Source organism: Tupaia chinensis, unplaced genomic scaffold (genome assembly GCF_000334495.1).
Source record: "Tupaia chinensis unplaced genomic scaffold, TupChi_1.0 Scaffold000541_1, whole genome shotgun sequence".
Taxonomy (NCBI): domain Eukaryota; kingdom Metazoa; phylum Chordata; class Mammalia; order Scandentia; family Tupaiidae; genus Tupaia; species Tupaia belangeri.
Window position 1 is genome coordinate 1,943,845 of NW_006160054.1, and position 22,017 is coordinate 1,965,861.

Genomic DNA, 22,017 nt, shown 5'->3' on the forward strand with positions numbered 1-22,017 from the left:
CCCAAAAGGAGAATGGAGAAGAAGGCATTGCGGCATGACCCCACTCCCCCAGGGGGGGTGAGTTCTTGCTTTCTTCACTCTCTATTTCTGTCTCTGGTGAGCACATACATCCTATAATAAAAATCTCTCTTAAAAAGTAATTAGTATAAACCACCTGTAATTGAAGCGATTCTGACTCAGTAATAGAGAATTGCTCTAGATAAACATATTGGCTTAGATATACTATATATTGCCTGTGAACAGCATGCCTCTGAGTTCACCACTAAACTCAACAAGAATTTTCACATACTATTACCTCTGCTGTGTTCTGTGTACTTTTATTTACTTATTTATTTTTATTTAGAGAGATTTTTGCTCTAGCATACTTGCAAAGAGAGACAGAGGATAGAGAGCGAGAAATCACCCTCCGGAGGGGGTGGCCATGCCGCAGTCCCTTCTCCTTCATTCTCCTCTTGGGATTTTAGGCACACATGCACATATGCCCAGTGTAAGTTCCAAGCTGCCGGATCCAGGACTTGAACTGCTGTTAGCCACGTGGGAGCCCAGTGCCTTAACCACTATGCCACCTTTTGGCCCTGTACTTTTATTTTTTAACATTCTGAAATTCGCCTTTTTCCCCACTAATTTTTTTTTTCCTCAGAATTAACTGTCACCTCCTGATTGTGACATCCAGTGAACTTTCACTTGTCGCCTTTCTCCTTGATGTCTCTACAGCTTTTGGCATAATTGACCAACAGTCTTCTTGACACATTCTCACCTATAGGATCCCACTGTTACAAAATAGACCAGGCCTCCTCCTCCTCATGATTAGTCCTTCTTTGTCTTGTTTCCTGACTTATTTTCAGTCTTTTTTGTTAAAAACGATTGTCACCAACGTCGAGACTTTGACTTTCCTTCTCTCTCAGTTTTCTCCACCTACTCCCATGGCTTAAATTACTGTTTCTGCAAGGAGGCCGGACAAAGGCCTGAACTTTCTCTGGGGTTCCAAGTCTTCCACAACATTCACTGAATGTTTTTACCAGTGATTTGTACCACACTTTTAAGTAACAATTGCAGTGTCGAATTTTTAAAAATTATCACCAAAACTAACTAGTTCCTCTCTTGCTTTCCATGTTCTTGGAAATGAGGCCCCATTCTCGCACCAGTCGCAATAAACATTGTGTCCTACGAACATGGGCACACTTTTTCTCAGTTACTAATTTCAGAAATTTTATTATTCACAGCACCTTCTAGGTTTTCTTAGCCTCTGTCCTGCCTGGATTTCATGACAGTAGCCCCCGTCACGTGCTGTAGTGCAGGATTCTGTAGTTACCCGCAACTATATCCCTGCCATACTGCATGTTGCTACAGACAAAACCTCTCCAACCGAGAGTCTGATTGCCAAGATGCTTGTTACAGAATGTTCACAAGCTTAAAAGAATAAATTCATTCTCCTGGGCATGTATTTAAACTCTCTTCAATAAAGCCACCCTCTTGCACCTTGCCATACCCTCAGAATTATTCAAGTGCTGTTAAATGTACGACTTATCCCCTAGTTTTCTTTTCAAAAATAAACTTTTTTTTCTATCGGAATCTTGTCCAGTCTCCAAAGACAGATTATGTATGTACTTATTTCCTTGTGAAGTTCTCTTGCCTTACATGAACTCTTTCCTCTGAATCATTGTGATTCTGGCTGATGTCAGTGTTTACCAAATATTAATAATGTATGCAACTATCTAAAAGGAAAAAATAAAATTTCGCTTTTGTGAATTTAGTAGTGAACCTTTGAGTGCTGATGTGATTGGACAATGGGAATAGCTTAAAGAACTCAATTTCTATTCTTTAGCAAAAAAAAAAAATTAACCGTATACTTTTGTGTATTATCTTTTTTAATGTAATTTTACAGTTTTATTGAATTCATATTTATGTACGTTATTTATGCTTTGTCTTTCTAGATAATTATAAACTCAGTGAGGGCAGAGGGAGGCCATGTTACCTTACTTCTATATACAAATAACCACTAAGTATTTGTTTCTATTTTTACTGCTTTCTGTTTTGTTCCTGAAATAAAATTATAGTACTTTTTTGTTTGTCATTACTTACAATGGTTTGATATTGTTGAAAATGTGCAATTCAATGATTTATTAAATATCCATGTTCCTCAGTGAAAATTGATTCTTGAATCATACTCTCTAATTCCAGCTATTGCCTTCAGGTACTAGGGTATATGCCAAATACTTATGAACAATTTCCATACATTTGAATAGTTAATAAATAGTAGTTAATTATGGAATGATCTCTTGTGATTTTTCCAAAGCTTTGAAAATTAGATACATAGACCTATACAGGAATACTAAGAGGAATATTAAGTATTATTTTAATGCAATTCAGAAACAACTACTTATGGTTCAACTGGTGGTTAAGACAGCTAGATCCCACTGGCCAACTTCATAGTTTGAGTCCTAGACCTGGTGACTGGATTCATGTGCATACATGCCCAAAATCCAGAGAGAATGGAGGAGAAGGATTTCAGTGTGGCCATCTCCCTTTGGGGAGGGAGTTGTTTTCTCACTTTCCTTCTCTCTTTTTCTCTGATGAGCGCATATGCCCTATAGTGGGGGGAAAAAAAGCTATTCAGCCAAAAGTAGACATCTGCCCTATCAGTATTCTGCAGTAAATGAAATCTTGGTTGTACCATTTTCTGCGTGTTCTCTTTTATTTCACGTCAAGCATTATATCCCTAACTTGTGCCGAAAAATCCTTCCTGAGAAACTCCTAATTGTGTCTTGAGTCTAGCTGCCTGACACCTTCAGAGGTGACACTAACTTGGTGTGACCTTACACTTAACTTGTCTCCAGCTCCAGTTTTAAAACCCCCCAGTTAATCTCCTTTAGGGAATACTTTGTCTCTCTTGTTCTATAGTTAACTCCTCTGGGAACCTTCTCTAGGCTGGCTGTATTCTCAACAGCTGTGTTTCCTCTTCCTCACACTTTCTAATTTAAAGGAGTTCCCAGATCCCAAAATCTGAAGTTACTTGCTCTGTTCCAAGATCCACTGTGTTTCTAACTAGATTTTCCCATTGGGTTTTTGCTCTCATATTTGATAAGATACCTTTTATGCATAAAATACAGTTGCCTATTTGTCCCCAAATAGTGCTGTAGGTTCTCCATCTTTCCAAGAAACATCATCACCTGAAATGGTGACAGCTTTTATATATAAAATGTTTTGTATTCATAGGTATTGAAATATCATAGCAATAACCAAAACCAAAAGGGGGGGGAAGCCAATTTTAAAAGAGAGAATGTATAAGAACTCAAGATTTATTGTGCGTTCTGTTGACTCCTACAGGGTACGTAGAAGTGCTGGTGATACCTGCTGGAGCAAGAAGAATCAAAGTTGTGGAGGAAAAGCCGGCACATAGCTATTTAGGTAACCTGTGTTACAGACACAGAGACGACCCAAGTACGAGCCCATCTCCCTGCCCTGAGAGTTCTGTGATGACGAGGAAGTCGATCTGTTTCTTGTTTCATGTTTGAACTTCCCAAGAAGCACTTTTCATATCAAGTAGGAGTATCTTTCCTTCTCTCCCAGGGACCTCCTTGGAGCAAAAGAAATCTGGTTATTTAAATGTTGTGGAGGGCTATAAATTGCTTTCACATGTTAGTTCATGATAAAAAAATTCCTTATTGAATTATTTGGGTATGTTTTATTTTATATACATGTGCACAGATATAGATATTCCATAATACATGCATGTATATTTCATATACATACATGTATTTTATACACATATGAATTGCATATATAAATGTTTGTGTGTGTAAATATACATAGACATATATATTGATTGTTTTAGAATTAGGAAATCTTACGGAATTTAAAACTTTTTCTGCATACTGAAAGAACTTGATTTTTTCATGGAAAAGAGTTCTTACTTGTTCCCTTTTTTAAAAATCTCACCTATGTAGAGAGCACTTTTAAATTTCTAAATATTGCTTGTGGAAAGAACTGTGTCAGCTGTTTTAATATTTGGATTAGGTCAATAAATAATTTTTCTTAAATGTGAAAGAAAATACGAAGTTGTTGAAATGCAATTTCATATATATTAGCTTCAATTCAATTAAATCATATGAAATGAAGTTATATAGTCATGGCATCTAGAGGTAGAAGGTTCTAATATTATTAGGTCAAGCAGAAGACTGAAATTCTCCCAAAATTTTATTAGTGTGTTTATATTATCTTTTTAAAGAAAACTCTCAAGCCTTTGTTGTTTCTTAACAAAAATAATGTCTTCAATATTCTTTCTCAAATGAGAAACAATATCCCAATAAGGAAACACTTTGTACTTGGAAAACCCATTTTACATGATTGTTTTTACTTTGCAGTATGAAAGATAGTCTACACTGACAGAATTTTTTTTTCCATTAGGTTTTGCTTCCCAGGAGTAGAAAAATTTGAGAAAAGGGGACTGCACAAAAAATACATCATATGACCCATTTAGTTATTACCAATATATTTATAAATTTGATCTACTTTACCAAATAGAGCTTTTAAATACATTTTAGGTATAAGTAGTTCATCCAAGACTTTAAAATTCAGATTAAAGCTCTAATATTCAGTTTTTAGAAACACCGAACACAGTTTTGGTACTTTTGTTCAGTAGTCGACAACTGGCTGTCACACTTGGATATATGCTTTCTTTTCACCAAGCCGAAAAGTAATACGGTTGTCTCAAATGGAATTTTCTCCAGTCTACGAAATTCCAGATCATACTGTAAGTTTTAGTAACCTAAGAAATGCAGCTAAATAAATCAACCAGATTTACAAATAGGACATCTTCATGCTATCTCTAGTTTACTACTTTCCGGTCTCTACAACCACTTCAGTCTTGTTTTCTGACTCTGTCTACAGAAACTGCCTTTTTCAAGGTCAGCAAATGCTCTTGTGCTGATAGACCCACTGTCACATTACTCGATGTGTCAATGTTTGAAACTGTTGACTTCTTAATTCATTAAACACTTTTTTTTTTTTTTTTTACCTCTAATTCTGAGCTTCCCTACCTTCCTGGATGCCCCTTACTGGCCTTTCTTTTGGGTCTTCAACTTCATGACTGTCTCCAAATGTTCCCAGATAATATGGCTTAGGTCTGAGCCCCACTTTCTTCTCCGCTTTACTCTTTCCTTGCACAGTCACTTGTAACTCGATTGTTTTATATAGGCACCTCAGAAAGAATAATGCTACAATTAAAGTTCCAAATAAAATATTTGATTTCCACCCTCTATTGTTCCCATAATTTTCCCCACTACAGTACCTGCCACTGTATTCGTGTCTTATAGCTGCTGTAATGATTGCCCCAAAATGGGTTACTTACAACAACTAAATGTATTCTCTCATAGTTCTGGAGGCCAGAAATCCAAAGTGAGTTTAATTGGACTAAAAGTCAAAGTGTCTGCTATTTGCAGTATCTCTGGAAACTCTAGGGAAAGGTCTGTCCTTTGCCTCTCCCAGCTTCTATTGGTGCCAACATTTCTTTGCTTGTAGCCACATCACTTCAATGTCTGCCTCCATAGTCTCGTTGCCTTCTCTTTGTTCAAATCTCCTTCTTAGAAGGATACAGATGATTGCATTTAGGACCCACTGGATAATCCAGGAAATACCCCCATCTCAAGATTCTTAATATTTACAAAGCCTTTTTTTTTTTTTTTCTTAGCATTGCTGTAGAGGAAGCTATTTTAATCCATTCAGGCTACTATAACAAAATACAATAGGCTTGCAAGCAACAGAAATTTATTTCTTACAATTCTGGTGGTTGGAATTCCAATATCAAGGTGGTGATGGGTTCGTGTTTGGTGAGAGCCCATTTATTGATTCATAGATAGCATCTTTTTGCTGTGTCCTCATGTGGCAGAAGGGCTAGCTAGCTCTCTGGGGTCACTAATCTCACTGATGAAGGCAAAGGTCTCACAATCTACTTATCATCTAATACCACTGTTCTAGGGGTTAGAATTTTAAAATATGAATTCAGGCCATACCAGTAATAATCATTGGTTCTAGGATTTAGGATAAGAATATATTTTTTCCCTCAGTAACACATTTTTATTACAGTGAAATTCTTATGTAACATTTACCATCTTAACTAATATATATGAAAAGTCCAGTGAGATTAGTAGCATTATATGTACATTTACTTTTTATTGATATAGTTTGGAGAAATGCAGATCTCATGATAAAATTATACAAAATCTCAAGTGCCCCTGAATAGCTAAGCAAATCTTGAAAAAGAAGAACAAAGTTGGAGGATTATACTCAATTTTAAAACTTAACTATAAAGCCACAGTAATCAAAACATTGTACTATAGGCATAAAGATAGATATGCTGACCATTGGAATAGAACAGTCAGAAATAAACCATATGAGGGACAAGCACTTAGCGTAATGGCTCTGTCATTGGACTCCCATGTAGTCGACCGCGGTTCGCGTCCCGGACCCGGTGGCTTAAAACTCACGCCGGGCGCGTGTGCGTGCGTGCCCAAGATCCCGAGAGGAGAATGGAGGAGAAGGGATTGTGGCGTGGCCATCCCCCCGGGGGGTGATTTCTCGCTTTCTATCTCTCTGTCTCTCTCTGTCTTTCTGGCAAGCGTACGCGCCCTGTAGCAAAAACCTCTCCAAAAAAAGAAGAAAAAAAAAATGAAATAAACCATATGTATATATGGTCAAATGCTTTCCAACACAGATATCAAGACCATTCAATAGAAAAAAGACAATCTTTTCATTCACTGTTTTGGGGAAACTGGATATCCACAGGCAGAAAAATGAAATTAGAACCTTATTTAACACCATATACAAAACACTATTGGGTACAGAGTTTTTCTTTGATTTCTTTTTAGTTTATGATTTTTAATTTTTGATTATTTTTTATTACTGATTTCACCTCCTTACTAATTATATTTCTATTTAGAACTTGTGTTTTTTTTGATTCAGTCTTGGTAGTTTTATGTTTCTAGGAAATTAGCCATATTTGTGGTTGGTTTTATGTTTCTAGATATTTAGCCATATCATCAAAGTTATAGTTGTTGTATAGTTGTTCATAGTACTCTCAATTACTTTTTATTTCTTTTTTTAGATAATTATTTAATTTAATTAATTTATTATTATTATTTTAATTCAGTGGACAGAGAAAGGGATGACGGAATGAGATTGCTATCCACCAGGTCCAGGACTCAAACTGCAGCCAGCCATGTGGGAATCCAGAACCTAACCACCATGCCACTTGCTGGCCCACCTTTTTATTTCTATAGTGTTGATTATAATGTTTTTGAAAAACCATATATGCACACACACACTCTCACATATTAACATATAATAATAATAATTGCACATAATTGGGAGGTACAATATAATTTTACAGTATGAGAATACAAGACATAATGATTCATTCAGAATACTTAGCATACTTATCTCAACTATTTTGTTGTTATTCATGTTGGAACACTCAAAATATTCTCTTTCAGTTGTTTTGAGGTATTTATTGATAGCAAGTTGTTTCCATATGTATTCTCCCCACTGTATCTTATGTCCCAGAAATCATCCCTTCTATTGGTCTACGATTTTATCTCTTAGTCAACATCTCTCTGTTTCTCCTCCCTCTAGTAGGTGTTGTTCATCCTTCTTCTATGAGCCATTTTTTTTTCAATTTCTTCATAGGAAGAATTGTGTGGGAGGGTGGGTGTGTGTGTGTGTGTGTGTGTGTGTGTGTGCATGCTCTATTTTATTTAACATAATGTTTTTCAAGCCTCTCCATTTCACATCAAAGGACAGGATTTTGTCCTTTTTATGACCAAATGGTATTACATTGTGTATATATACCACATTTTCTATTCATTTATCAGTTCATGAAACACTAAAGTTGCTTCTGTATCTTAGCTATTGTGAATACTGCTAAAATAAATATTGAGGCATAAATATGTTTATAATATATGATTTACTTTTGGATACATGCCTAGCTGTGGGATTGCAGGATCATACAGAAGTTCTTTTAGTTTTTAAGGAACCTCCATACTGTTTTCCATAATGGGTATGTAAATTTACATGTAACAGAGTGCCACTTCCTCGATATCCCTACTAGCATTTCTTATTTTTTTCTTTCTTATCTTTTTAATAATACCCATTATAACTGGGGTATTACACTATCACATTGTTTTCCATCTGTATTTCCCTAATGCTTAGTGATGTTGAGTATTTTTTCATATATTATCATTTGTATGACTTCTTTGAAAAGTGGTTATTTAGATCATTTGTCCACTTTTTCATTGTGTTATTTGTTTTCTTGCTATTGAGTTTTTGAGTTCCTTATGTATTCCGGCTATTAATCTCTTGTAAAATAGTATGAAAATATTTTCTCCCATTCAGTGGGTTGTCTCTTCACTCTTGATTATTTTCTTTGCTTTGCAGAACCTTTTTAGTTTGATATAATCCCACTTGTCTATATTTACTTTTATTGTCTGTGTTTTTGAGGTTTTATTCATGAACTGTTAGATAGTACTAATACCCTAAAGTGTTTCCCCTATGTTTTCTTCTAGTAGCTTTGTTGTTTCAATTTTTAAGTTTTTAATCCAATTGGAATTTATTTTATATACAGTGAGAGTTATGGGTCTAGTTTCTTTCTGCTTATAGGATGCAGTTTTACTAGTACCGTTTATTGACAAGACTCTCTTCTTTTCAATGTATGTTCCTGATGCACTTTGTCAAAAACTAACTGGCTGGGAAACCAACAGTTAGCATAATGGCTATCTTGCTGGACTCCCACGTAGTCGACCATGGTTCGCGTCCCGGACCCAGTGACTTAAAACTCACGCCAGGTGCGTGTGCATGCGTGCCCAAGATCCCGAGAGGAGAATGGAGGAGAAGGGATTGCGGCGTGTCTTTCTGGTGAATAGCAAAAAACCCTCCAAAAAAAAAAAAGACTTTTGCCATAGGGTGCATGCGCTTGCCAGACAGACACAGAGAGAAAGAGACAGAGAGACAGAAAGCGAGAGATCACCCCCCAGGGGTGATGGCCACTCTGCAATCCCTTCTCCTCCATTCCCCTATCAGAATCTTGGGCATGCACACACACGCACCTGGCGTGAGTTTTAAGCCAACGGGTCCAAGACTCGAACCGCGGTCGCCTACATGGGAGTTCATCAACATAGCCATTACGCTAACTGCTGGTCGCTGAATTCTTTCTTTTTTATGAAGATACTTACTGCTATGAACTCCCTTCTTTGAAATATTTTTACATTGCCCATAGGTTTTGTTGTGTTTTAATATTTACTTGTTTCTGGACATTTTAAAATTCCCATTTGATGTTTTTTAACCCAGTAGCCATTAAAGAACATATTTACTTTTCATAATCTTGTATATGTCACAGTGCCTTTTTTTGTTACTGATTTCTAGTCTTATTTCATCATGCTCAACAAAAATACTTGATATGATTTCTACTTTAATATTTTTTTTAATTTGTCTTTGTGGTCTAAAATGTGGCTTCTCTTGAAAAAGGGGGTATGTTCTAATGAGAAGTATGAATATCTGTAATTGTTGAAAGGAATTGTTCTGAAAATTTTAGATCTATTTGGTCTATGTTCAATGTTTCTTTGTTGATTTTCTGTCTAGCTTATTTTTCTAGTGCTGCCAATTCTGATGTCTCCACCTAGTATTGTATTGGATATCTCTCTCATGATATCTAGTAATAATTGCTTTATTTATTTAGGTGCTTCTATGTTGGGTGCATATATATATATAAATTCACAATTGTTGCCCTCTTGCTTGATCGATTCCTTTATCATTATGTGATGATTTTCTTTATATTCTTTTACAGGTTTTGAAGTTAAGTCTTTTTTTAACTTGATATTAGCATGGCAATTCCTGATTGCTTTTGACTTTCATTTGCATGAAATTTCTTTTTTCACTTTTAGTCTATGTGTGTCTTTAGAGGTAAAGTGAGTTTCTCATAGGAAGCATATACTTAGATTTTATTATTCAACCATTCTATATATTTCCTTTTTTAAAGAATTATTTTATTTAACTTTATTTTATTTATTTATTTTATTTTGAACACGGAGGGAGAGGGGGAGAGAGAGAGAGAGAGAGAGAAAGTGAGAAAGAAAGCTGCCAGGTTCAGGATTTGAACCACAGTCAGCCATATGAGATTTCAGTGTCCTTAACCACCACACCACCTGCTGGCCCCCTTTCTATGTATTTCAATGGAGAGTTTAATAAATTTACATTTAAGGTTATTATAGATAGATAAGAGGTTAACTTTTGTCATTTTTTTTAGGTGTTTTCTGGTTGGTTTTCCACCTCTATATTCTACATTTATGATTTGATGACTTGTCATGGCAGTAGGGTTATATACCTTTGTGTTCCTCATGTGTCCAAAGTCTTCTTGTGTATGGTGTATTTTCATATTTTTTATTCTAATAGTTATTGCCATTTTGCTCCCAAATGTATTATTCTCTTAAGGACTTCTTGTGTGGTGAAGGTGAACTCCACAAATTTTGCGTGTCTAAGTCTTTATTTCTCCTTCTACTCTAAAGGATAGGTTTGCTGGGTATAATATTCTTGGGTGGCCATTTTCTTTTTTTTTTCCTTTGAGTATTTTGAATATATTATCCCATTCTCTCCAAACATGCATGGTTTCTGCTGAGAAACCTGCAATTTGTTAAAGTTTTTTTTTTTTTAATTATATGTAACTTGATGCTTTTCTCTTACTAATTTCAAAGTTCTCTCTTTATCTTTGACTTTCAACATTTTAATTATAGTATGTCTCAGTGAAAGCCTTTTTGGATTGAATCTATTTGGAGATCTTTGAGCATCTTCTTCCTGTATGTTCATATCTCTTCCAATGCTTATGAAGTTATTGGCTACAATTTTATTAAATTAAGTTTTCAATCCCTCATGTTTGTTTTCCTTCTGGAACTCCCAGGATGTGAATATTTGCTCACTTTACTGTATTTTATAAATCATAAAGGTTATCTTTATCTTTTGTCATTATTCTTTTCTGTGTTTTCCTTGACTGGATGATCTAAGGTTTATCTTCCAGTATAAGCTTCTTCTTTCAGTTTGTTCTAAATTACTATTGAAGTTCTCCATTATATTTTACATTTTATTAACTCTATTTTTTCTTTCTTATGATTTCTAGCTTTTTGTTGAATTTCTCATTTTTGTCATTTTTTTAAAATTTTGTCAAATTGCCTAACAGCACTTTACTCTGTCTCACTGAATTTCTTTCTGTTTTCTTTTTAAAAAAAATTTTCAGAGAGTGCATGTACTGGCCAGAGAGAAGCAGAGAGAGAGAGAAAGTGAAAAAGCACCCCTCATGGGGGTTGGTCATGCTACAATCCCTTTTTCTTCATTTATCCTTTTGGGATTTGGGGCATGCATACACATGTGCCTAGCATATTTTCCAAGCCTCTGAGTCCAAGAATTGAACTGTTCAGTAGGCTATTTCTGCCTTAACCACTGCACCACCAGCTGGCCCCTAAATTTCTTTAGAATCATTATTTTGAATTTTCCTTTTTTCTTTTTTCTTTTCTTTTTCTTTTTTTTTTTTTTTTCTGAAGAGGTTTTTGCTATAGGGTGCATGCGCTCACCAGACAGACAGAGAGAGACAGGGAGACAGAAAGCGAGAAATCACCCCCCCAGGGGGGATGGCCACATCGCAATCCCTTCTTCACTCCCCTCTTGGCGCATAAGCGCCCAGAGTGAGTTTAAGCCACCGGGTCCAGGATGTGAACCATGGTCGACTACATGAGAGTCCAGCGACATAGCCATTATGCTAACTGCTGGTCCCTATTTTGAATTTTCTTAAGAGAATTTTAAGACTTTCCTTATTTTGGGTATATATTCCTGAAGAATTATGGGAGTTCATCAACATAGCCATTACGCTAACTGCTGGTCGCTGAATTCTTTCTTTTTTATGAAGATACTTACTGCTATGAACTCCCTTCTTTGAAATATTTTTACATTGCCCATAGGTTTTGTTGTGTTTTAATATTTACTTGTTTCTGGACATTTTAAAATTCCCATTTGATGTTTTTTAACCCAGTAGCCATTAAAGAACATATTTACTTTTCATAATCTTGTATATGTCACAGTGCCTTTTTTTGTTACTGATTTCTAGTCTTATTTCATCATGCTCAACAAAAATACTTGATATGATTTCTACTTTAATATTTTTTTTAATTTGTCTTTGTGGTCTAAAATGTGGCTTCTCTTGAAAAAGGGGGTATGTTCTAATGAGAAGTATGAATATCTGTAATTGTTGAAAGGAATTGTTCTGAAAATTTTAGATCTATTTGGTCTATGTTCAATGTTTCTTTGTTGATTTTCTGTCTAGCTTATTTTTCTAGTGCTGCCAATTCTGATGTCTCCACCTAGTATTGTATTGGATATCTCTCTCATGATATCTAGTAATAATTGCTTTATTTATTTAGGTGCTTCTATGTTGGGTGCATATATATATATAAATTCACAATTGTTGCCCTCTTGCTTGATCGATTCCTTTATCATTATGTGATGATTTTCTTTATATTCTTTTACAGGTTTTGAAGTTAAGTCTTTTTTTAACTTGATATTAGCATGGCAATTCCTGATTGCTTTTGACTTTCATTTGCATGAAATTTCTTTTTTCACTTTTAGTCTATGTGTGTCTTTAGAGGTAAAGTGAGTTTCTCATAGGAAGCATATACTTAGATTTTATTATTCAACCATTCTATATATTTCCTTTTTTAAAGAATTATTTTATTTAACTTTATTTTATTTATTTATTTTATTTTGAACACGGAGGGAGAGGGGGAGAGAGAGAGAGAGAGAGAGAAAGTGAGAAAGAAAGCTGCCAGGTTCAGGATTTGAACCACAGTCAGCCATATGAGATTTCAGTGTCCTTAACCACCACACCACCTGCTGGCCCCCTTTCTATGTATTTCAATGGAGAGTTTAATAAATTTACATTTAAGGTTATTATAGATAGATAAGAGGTTAACTTTTGTCATTTTTTTTAGGTGTTTTCTGGTTGGTTTTCCACCTCTATATTCTACATTTATGATTTGATGACTTGTCATGGCAGTAGGGTTATATACCTTTGTGTTCCTCATGTGTCCAAAGTCTTCTTGTGTATGGTGTATTTTCATATTTTTTATTCTAATAGTTATTGCCATTTTGCTCCCAAATGTATTATTCTCTTAAGGACTTCTTGTGTGGTGAAGGTGAACTCCACAAATTTTGCGTGTCTAAGTCTTTATTTCTCCTTCTACTCTAAAGGATAGGTTTGCTGGGTATAATATTCTTGGGTGGCCATTTTCTTTTTTTTTTCCTTTGAGTATTTTGAATATATTATCCCATTCTCTCCAAACATGCATGGTTTCTGCTGAGAAACCTGCAATTTGTTAAAGTTTTTTTTTTTTTAATTATATGTAACTTGATGCTTTTCTCTTACTAATTTCAAAGTTCTCTCTTTATCTTTGACTTTCAACATTTTAATTATAGTATGTCTCAGTGAAAGCCTTTTTGGATTGAATCTATTTGGAGATCTTTGAGCATCTTCTTCCTGTATGTTCATATCTCTTCCAATGCTTATGAAGTTATTGGCTACAATTTTATTAAATTAAGTTTTCAATCCCTCATGTTTGTTTTCCTTCTGGAACTCCCAGGATGTGAATATTTGCTCACTTTACTGTATTTTATAAATCATAAAGGTTATCTTTATCTTTTGTCATTATTCTTTTCTGTGTTTTCCTTGACTGGATGATCTAAGGTTTATCTTCCAGTATAAGCTTCTTCTTTCAGTTTGTTCTAAATTACTATTGAAGTTCTCCATTATATTTTACATTTTATTAACTCTATTTTTTCTTTCTTATGATTTCTAGCTTTTTGTTGAATTTCTCATTTTTGTCATTTTTTTAAAATTTTGTCAAATTGCCTAACAGCACTTTACTCTGTCTCACTGAATTTCTTTCTGTTTTCTTTTTAAAAAAAATTTTCAGAGAGTGCATGTACTGGCCAGAGAGAAGCAGAGAGAGAGAGAAAGTGAAAAAGCACCCCTCATGGGGGTTGGTCATGCTACAATCCCTTTTTCTTCATTTATCCTTTTGGGATTTGGGGCATGCATACACATGTGCCTAGCATATTTTCCAAGCCTCTGAGTCCAAGAATTGAACTGTTCAGTAGGCTATTTCTGCCTTAACCACTGCACCACCAGCTGGCCCCTAAATTTCTTTAGAATCATTATTTTGAATTTTCCTTTTTTCTTTTTTCTTTTCTTTTTCTTTTTTTTTTTTTTTTCTGAAGAGGTTTTTGCTATAGGGTGCATGCGCTCACCAGACAGACAGAGAGAGACAGGGAGACAGAAAGCGAGAAATCACCCCCCCAGGGGGGATGGCCACATCGCAATCCCTTCTTCACTCCCCTCTTGGCGCATAAGCGCCCAGAGTGAGTTTAAGCCACCGGGTCCAGGATGTGAACCATGGTCGACTACATGAGAGTCCAGCGACATAGCCATTATGCTAACTGCTGGTCCCTATTTTGAATTTTCTTAAGAGAATTTTAAGACTTTCCTTATTTTGGGTATATATTCCTGAAGAATTATTATGTTTCTTTGGAGTTTTGAGTTTTCTTGCTTTTTCATATTTGTTGTTGTGCCCTATGTTGAAATCTATCCATCTACTAAAAGAGTAGCTCTTCTGATTTGGGGGAGCAGTTTTCTAAGCGGGAGAATTTTTTTTTGTTAAGAATATACCCTTAGTAATGTTTACATGGGGTATTTGAGTGGTTATAGTTATGTAGTCTCCACAGGTTTTCTTCAATTGTATTCACTGACCATGGTGATTGTGAGTGTCTCAATGTTCTAGACTTTGTGTGTTTGTGGTAGTAGTGGGGTGGTCTACTTGATTGTGGGGATCACCAGGTAAACTGCTTGGCTGAAATGAATGATGGGGCTAAGCGTGTTACATGCATCTCTAGGGAGTCTGTCAACCACAGTAGTGGAGAATGAATAGTTGCTCAGGATGGCAGAGCTAAGAGTGCTGGCCTGCAGAGACTTGAGAGTCCTTAATAAAGACAGGACCTGTTTGCTGCAACTATAGCAGGTCTGGACTCAGTGGTGGTCAGGAGAGGGGTCTAGCCAAATCTGGGGAAGGGCCCATGTCCTTATGCTACAGTATGTATGAAACTCAGCACCTGTCTATTAAAGAGATCTGCAGCTCCAGAGGGATGCTGCCAAAAACGGGGGCCCTTGATCTGGAGCTGCTGCATGAGCAGGACCAAGATATGGGGACTAAAGCTGGAGGACCCCTATAGGAGGACGGGTCTTATGCTGGAGTCATTGCAAAAGTATCCTCTGAGTAGGGGAATCCCTAGGTTTGCCTGCCCACTCCTTGGAGCAGTCCTGTCAGTTGGTTCAGATTTCACTCCAAAGTTGTTCTGTTCTCAAAATGGTGTAGCTCTGTTTCATGGAGCTATCCTATTGTTCTACTCTGCCTGTGCTTCAGAGTGTATAATATACATGGTCATGTATGCCAAGGTCACAGACCTACTGTGCTCTCTAGCTGGGGTAATTGCTGCAGCCACCTGTGTGGGCTTAGTGGGATTTGGGTGGATTTCAGGAATTTGAAGACTTGTAGGACATGAGTCATTGGTGCAATTTTCACTGTAGCAAGTGCTTTCATCCCAAACTGAGATGTAGCAGCCTGGGTCCTAGAAGCTGGTGTCAACCAGTCTGAGATCCTTCCCTAGAAATATGTGTCCCTCTGCTTCTTAAACTCCCCAGACTGGGCCCAGGGCTGTGAGGAGTACTGGATTCCAAGAAAATTAGGAATGTCATCCATGTTGGTATTAGAAGATGTTAGAGATTTCTTGGTCATCCTTTCCCAGCAATGGGAAATTTCTCCTTGTTCCAGTCTACTGACCTCAGCCACCTGGGTATTTTTATTCCTTTCCTATGCTGTTTCTTTGAGTTTTCACATTTCGAAAGATTTCGGATCTTTTCTTGTTAGTTTCAAGCATTTTTCTTTAGAAATTCCAGTTGAAATGTCTCATTTCTGATGTTAGTATTTAAGTATTTTCTTTTTTTCTTAGTCAGTCTAAAAGATTTGTCAATTTCATTTTTTTTAGTAAACTTTTGGTTTTGTTAGTTTTTCTATATTCTGTTCCATTTATCTTTGCTCTAATTTTGATGATTTACTTTCTTCTGTTAAATTTGGGTTCAGTTTTTTTTTTCCTCTAGTTCTCTAAAGTGTAAAGTATAGTTGTTAATTTGAAGTGTTTCTTCTTTTTTTTTAAAGCGTTTATGGGAAGACATTGCCCTTTGGCACTACTTTTACTGTATCCCATAAGTTTCAATATGTTGAAATTTTACTTTCATGTGTATCAACATATTTTCTAATTTCTCTTGTGACTTTCCTTTGATCCATTGGTTGAAAGTATGTTGTTTAATAGACACACATTGGTGAATGTCCCACTTTTCCTTCTGTTATTGATTTCTAATGTCATGTGCTGTAGTTGGAGAAGATAGTTTGTATAATACCTTTTATTTAGTAACATAGATATCTCTGGGGACCTGTTTTTCAGACTACCACAATTTCTATCCAGGAGTTTATGCCAAAACTGAAAGTCTTCCTTGATCCCTCAGTTCTTTACCACTCTCATATAGCACATTGACGAATCCTATCAGTTATTCTAAGCTATCACTTTATCTCTTTATGTTCCCTATGACTTCCAAGTAAGCCATACCCTAGTTCATTGTTGTTTTATTTCTTTTGTAGCACTTACCACTGTCTTGATTTTTTTTATTTATTTACGTGCTTGCTTTTATATTATCAGTATCCATCATTAATTCTTTTTTTTAGAGAGAGGTTTTTGTTATAGGGCACACGCACTTGCCAGACAGAGAGGCAGAAAGTGAGAAATCAACCCCTGGGGGGGATTAACACACTGCAATACTTTCTCCTTCCTTCTCCTCTCAGAATTTTGGGAATGCACACACACATGCCCGGTGTGAGTTTTAGAACTCCAACCATGGTCAACTATGTGGAAGTTCAGTGACATAACCATTACTCCAGCTGCTGATCCCATCATTAATCTTGAAGGCATTTTGTTCTATTCTTTGCACTAACTATATCTGGCATGCAGGAAATAATGACTTTCTGAATAATTTTTTTAAAAAAAGATACTTCACATGTGTGTAATGTTTTTACGATGCCAGTGTATTTCATGTATATGCTAAATAGATCCTCATAACGCCTCTACAAAGTAGGCACTGATTTGTCAATTTTGAAAATTATTATTTTATAATTTATTTACATTTAATTGCTGTACATCTTTCTGGCATACAGTCTGGTTTACGAAGCACGTATGCAGTGTGTGATATTCAAATCAAGGATAGTACCATATATACCTTTTTCAGCAAAGAGCCTTACATACTTATCAAGTAAAAAGAAGGGGGGGGGGGGCTTAACAGATATAAGAATGTCAGGTTATTTGCCAGTTTTTAAAATCAAGAAATACAAGAACAGAGAGTTTTTATGTGACCCCCCCCAAGGTCACATATGTAAAAAGCCATCATTCTTGTTTTGAACCCCAGAGTCTGGCGATAGCAACTTGGTTCTTAGGCATTCAAGCAGGCTACCTATTTTGTTTGTTTGTTTATTTCTCATTAAAAAAATTTTTAACTACTACTTTCCATGCAGCTCTTGTGATTTTAAAGTGCATGCCATATTTGAACACATTTTCCTTAAACTTACCCCTTAGTGCCTCTCTGTTCCTTTTTTTGAACTAATGTAATCATTTTGCTGTATAATGTGAACTCGAGTGTATATATCATAAAATAACTATTTTCTTCTCTAGTCACTGCCTCCTATCTGCCAAATTCCATATTCTTTCCTTGTTACATATCTCTAAACAGAAATCCCCAATCACTCTTTGTTATTAGAAGAACATTCAGTTTAAAGTTTGAATCACATATCTGTATTAAGTATCATGCCTTAATTATTGTCAGTTCTCATTGTGTTTAGCTTTAGGTCTGACTTATCAGGGTATTTTACTTATATAAAGAAATAGCCTAAGCATGCATGCAACTCTGGATATTAAATTAATGTTGAAAATACTAATATGTTACCATGTGTATTCATGTGCTCACTGAATATCCTTATTTGCTCAGCTGAGAAAAAAAATACTAGGTCATTGGAAAGGTCATGATGTAGTTTTATGTTTTCCTGTGCAAAACTGTCTCATGACTTTCTTGATGACCCAATGATTATCCTGATGAATTAGAGAAAGGGTACAAGAAGAGAGGCAAAGAGACTAGTTGCATGCTGCAGCCAAGGGAATAAGAATGGGAAAACCCCAATGGCATCCAGAGGTTTTGAAGAAGTTGACCTGATAGGGCTTATTGAAAAATGGATGTGAGAGTTGATAATAGATAAATACCCAAAGATTGACTTCCAGGTTTCTGTGAAGTAGCAGTACCATTTACTGATGTAGGACTTGTGAATAAGAGGCAGGTTTGGAGGGAAAAAATTAATGGCACAGAATTAAAATCCTAGATTTCAAGCCCGAAGACCTGGCAAATAGATACACATTGTAAATCACACTTCCTAAAGGTTCCTTCCGGCATAGGAAGGAAATCTTCATCTGAAATCACTTTAACAAAAAGAAAGAAAAATAGAAGCTTGGAAAACTAATCATTCTGAAAGAAATTAACTTGTCTACTTCAGACTGTTTATCATATAACAGGAGACAGTTAATTCCCTCTCAATACAACTACTCTTTTTTATTACTCCCTTTTTGAACTGTATCCTTACATGCCATTATTTCTGCTTTTCTAAAGAGTATGGCATTATTACTTTCTTAATAAATAATTAAAAACTTAAAATGGAGAGTACTTTATTTATTTATTTATTTATTTGGAGAGGTTTTTGCTATAGGGTGCATGCACTTGCCAGAAAGACAAGAGAGACAGAAAGCGAGAAATCACCCCCCAGGCAGAATGGCCACGCCGCAATCCCTTCTCCTCCATTCTCCTCTCGGCATCTTGGGCATGCGTGCACATGCACCCAGCGTGAGTTTAAGCCACTGGGTCCAGGACTCGAACTGTGGTCGGCTACGTGGGAGTCTAGCAACATAACCATTATGCTAACTGCTGGTCCCCCAAAATGGAGAGTACTTTAGATAGACCTTATATTATATCTGTACAAAATCACTACAGCTTATGATTTTTGAAAAAAAAATCTTAGATCACGTGGGTTAGTTGACCTAGCCTGCAGTTTTAATGGAAGGCACTATAGACAAACCTCTCATTAAAAACAATTTTAAATAAGCAAATTATAAAAACAAAACAAAACAAAAAAGCACTTTTATAATTTGACCTTTGTTTTAGTTGCTTTGGGCTGCTCTACCAAAGTATCATAGACTAGGTAGTTTATAAACAGCAGACATTCAATTCTCACAGTTCTAGAGGTTGGAGATCTGAGATCTGGGTTCCAGCATGGTCAGGATCTGGTGAGGGGGCCTCTTCTGAGTTGCAGAGAGGAAGGGAGTTTTCTAGGGAATCTTGTAAGAACTCTAATCCTATTCATGAGGACCCCACCCTCATGACCTCTTCTAATCCTAGGGATGAGTATTTAGTCCCTAACACTTTAACCTAGAAAGTAGTTAAAAAAACAATCAAGTGCAAAAATCAAAGTGAAAACAGGAAGGTAAAGTATGAGTCTGACTCTGAAGCCCCACTTATGCTTAATTCTGCTAATCAACTTAAGGTTTGAGATCCTTGGGGATTTTATGGACCAAAAAATAAAGCCTAAGGCCTTAACAAAGTGGGAACTCACATGCTTGTCCAAGACCCCAGGAGAATGGAGAAGGGATTGCAGCATGCCCATCCCCATGGGGATGGTTTCTCACTTTACCTCTCATTCTCTCTCTCTCTCTCTCTCTCTCTCTCTCTCTCTCCAGCAAGTGCAAAAACTCCTTAAAAACAAAAACAAAGTGGAAACTCTAATGGGACACTCTTGTAGAGTAAGAATTCCGAAGGACTGCAAGATCAGTGTGAAGAAGAGATAGAAATACCATAAAAGGGGTACCAGCAGTTGGCGTAGTGGCTATGTTGCTGGACTCCCATGTAGTCAACCGTGTTTTGAGTTCCACACCCGGCAGCTTAAAATATGGTGGGTTATGTGCATGCATGCACAAAATCCCAAGAAAAGAATGGAGGGCAAGGGATTATGGTGTGACCACTCCCTGGGGAGTAATTTCTCGCTTCCTGTCTCTGTATTTCTCTCTTGTCTCTGGTGAATACAAGTGCCCTATAGCAGAAAATCTCTCTTAAACACACACACACACACACACACACACACACACACACACACACACACACAAAATAAAAAAGAAAATGCATCTATATTAATTTTAGTGCAAGTTGGAGATAGAAAATTGATTTCCCAGAGTTTCTGTAATCCAAAAGCAAACCGTCACATGAATTTGAATTACCAGTTGAGATTAACAGTAAGACCATCAAGACAACATTTATTTTAATGTGGTTACCAAGGTGGATGTCACGTGCAATGTAAATCCTTTTGGAAGGAGTGCACCTACAAATCAGGCCTCAAAAGTTTTCTTAATGGAGGAGAAGGGATTACAGTGTGATTTCTCGCTTTCTGTCTCTCTGTCCCTCTATGTTTTTCTGGTGATCGCACGCACCCTATACCCCAAAAAAATCCTCTCTCCCCCCAAAAAGTGTTCTTCTAAAGGGGCCAGCAGGTGGCTTGGTATGCCCTATGGCAATTTTTTAAAAAATCAAAGGAATAAGACTATCAAATTGATGGAACTCATTATTTTAAAGAACCAAATATAATCTTTAGAAATAAACTTTAAAATGATCAGTCAGTAGAAAGCACAATAGAAGAAAAATAAAAGAAACATACAGCAAGCAAGAAAAAGGAACACAGAATAATGTGGTATAAATAAAGGTTTAAAATGAACACAGCTAAAATCTGTAGTTAAAAGATAAAAACTATGAGGTTGAATTTTGAAAAGAATCCAAGTATATGATAGTCATTACAAGACAATTAAAATATTGAGATTGGCAAGTACTGAAAATCAAAGGATAGAAATTTGTATCAGAAAAATACAAACAACAAAAAACGTATATATGCTGGTGTGAAGATGGTAATGTGAATCAAAACTCACTTTAAAGCAAGGAAAGAAAAATCGAGATTTAAAAAAAAAATAGCTACAAAACAATTACAAAAGATTTCAGTTCATAAGAAAGGTATTAGATGGGGCCAGCAGGTGATACAGTGTTTAAGGCCTTGGACTCTCTAATGATAAACCACAGTTTGAATCTCAGATCTGGAGGCTTGGAACTCATGCTGGGCACGTGTGCATGCGTGCCCTGCATCCTGAGAAGAGATTGGAGAAGAGATTGTGGTATAACCATCCCACAATTGTGGTATAGGAGGTGATTTCTGGGTCTCTGTCTCTAGTGAGCACACACTCCCTACATACAGCAAAAATCTCTCAAAACAAAAACAAAAAATAAAAGGAAAAAAGATATTATCAATTAAGTACATTTGCTTTGAGTCTTCTATATTTTTACTGATTTTCTTCTTGTTTTATCAATGAAGTAAAGAGAAGCATTGAAATCGTCAACCAAATTTATGGATTTTTCTTTTTCCTTTCAATTACTTCAATCTCTGCTTCACACATTTTGATGCTTTGTCAGACACTTCAGATTATTAGGGTTCCTTAGTAAATTTTATGTCATTTTACTTTTAAAATTAAATTAATTTTAACTGATATTTTGAAAAATATGCATTTTTAAATCTCTCTGAATGTTCCTTGCCCTGAAGTTAGTGCTATTTGATATTTATATGGCCAATACCTTATTTTTCATGATTAATGTTGCATGCTATATCTTTTTCCTTTTATTCTTTTCCTTTTATCCTATATATTTTTAAAGTACATTATAAATTATAATTTGATGATAGTAATTTCTTTCCTTTTCTGTTGTTC

At 35.9% G+C, this 22,017-nt stretch overlaps 1 protein-coding gene across 1 annotated transcript in view; it reads left to right on the plus strand.

Moving 5' to 3' along the window:
• The window catches only part of ADAMTS19 (ADAM metallopeptidase with thrombospondin type 1 motif 19), a 287,126-nt gene that overhangs the window by 200,728 nt on the left and 64,381 nt on the right, over positions 1-22,017 (plus strand). The window contains 1 exon segment of the mRNA XM_027775296.1: positions 3,328-3,408. Within this exon segment, the coding sequence (XP_027631097.1) occupies positions 3,328-3,408 (81 nt within the window).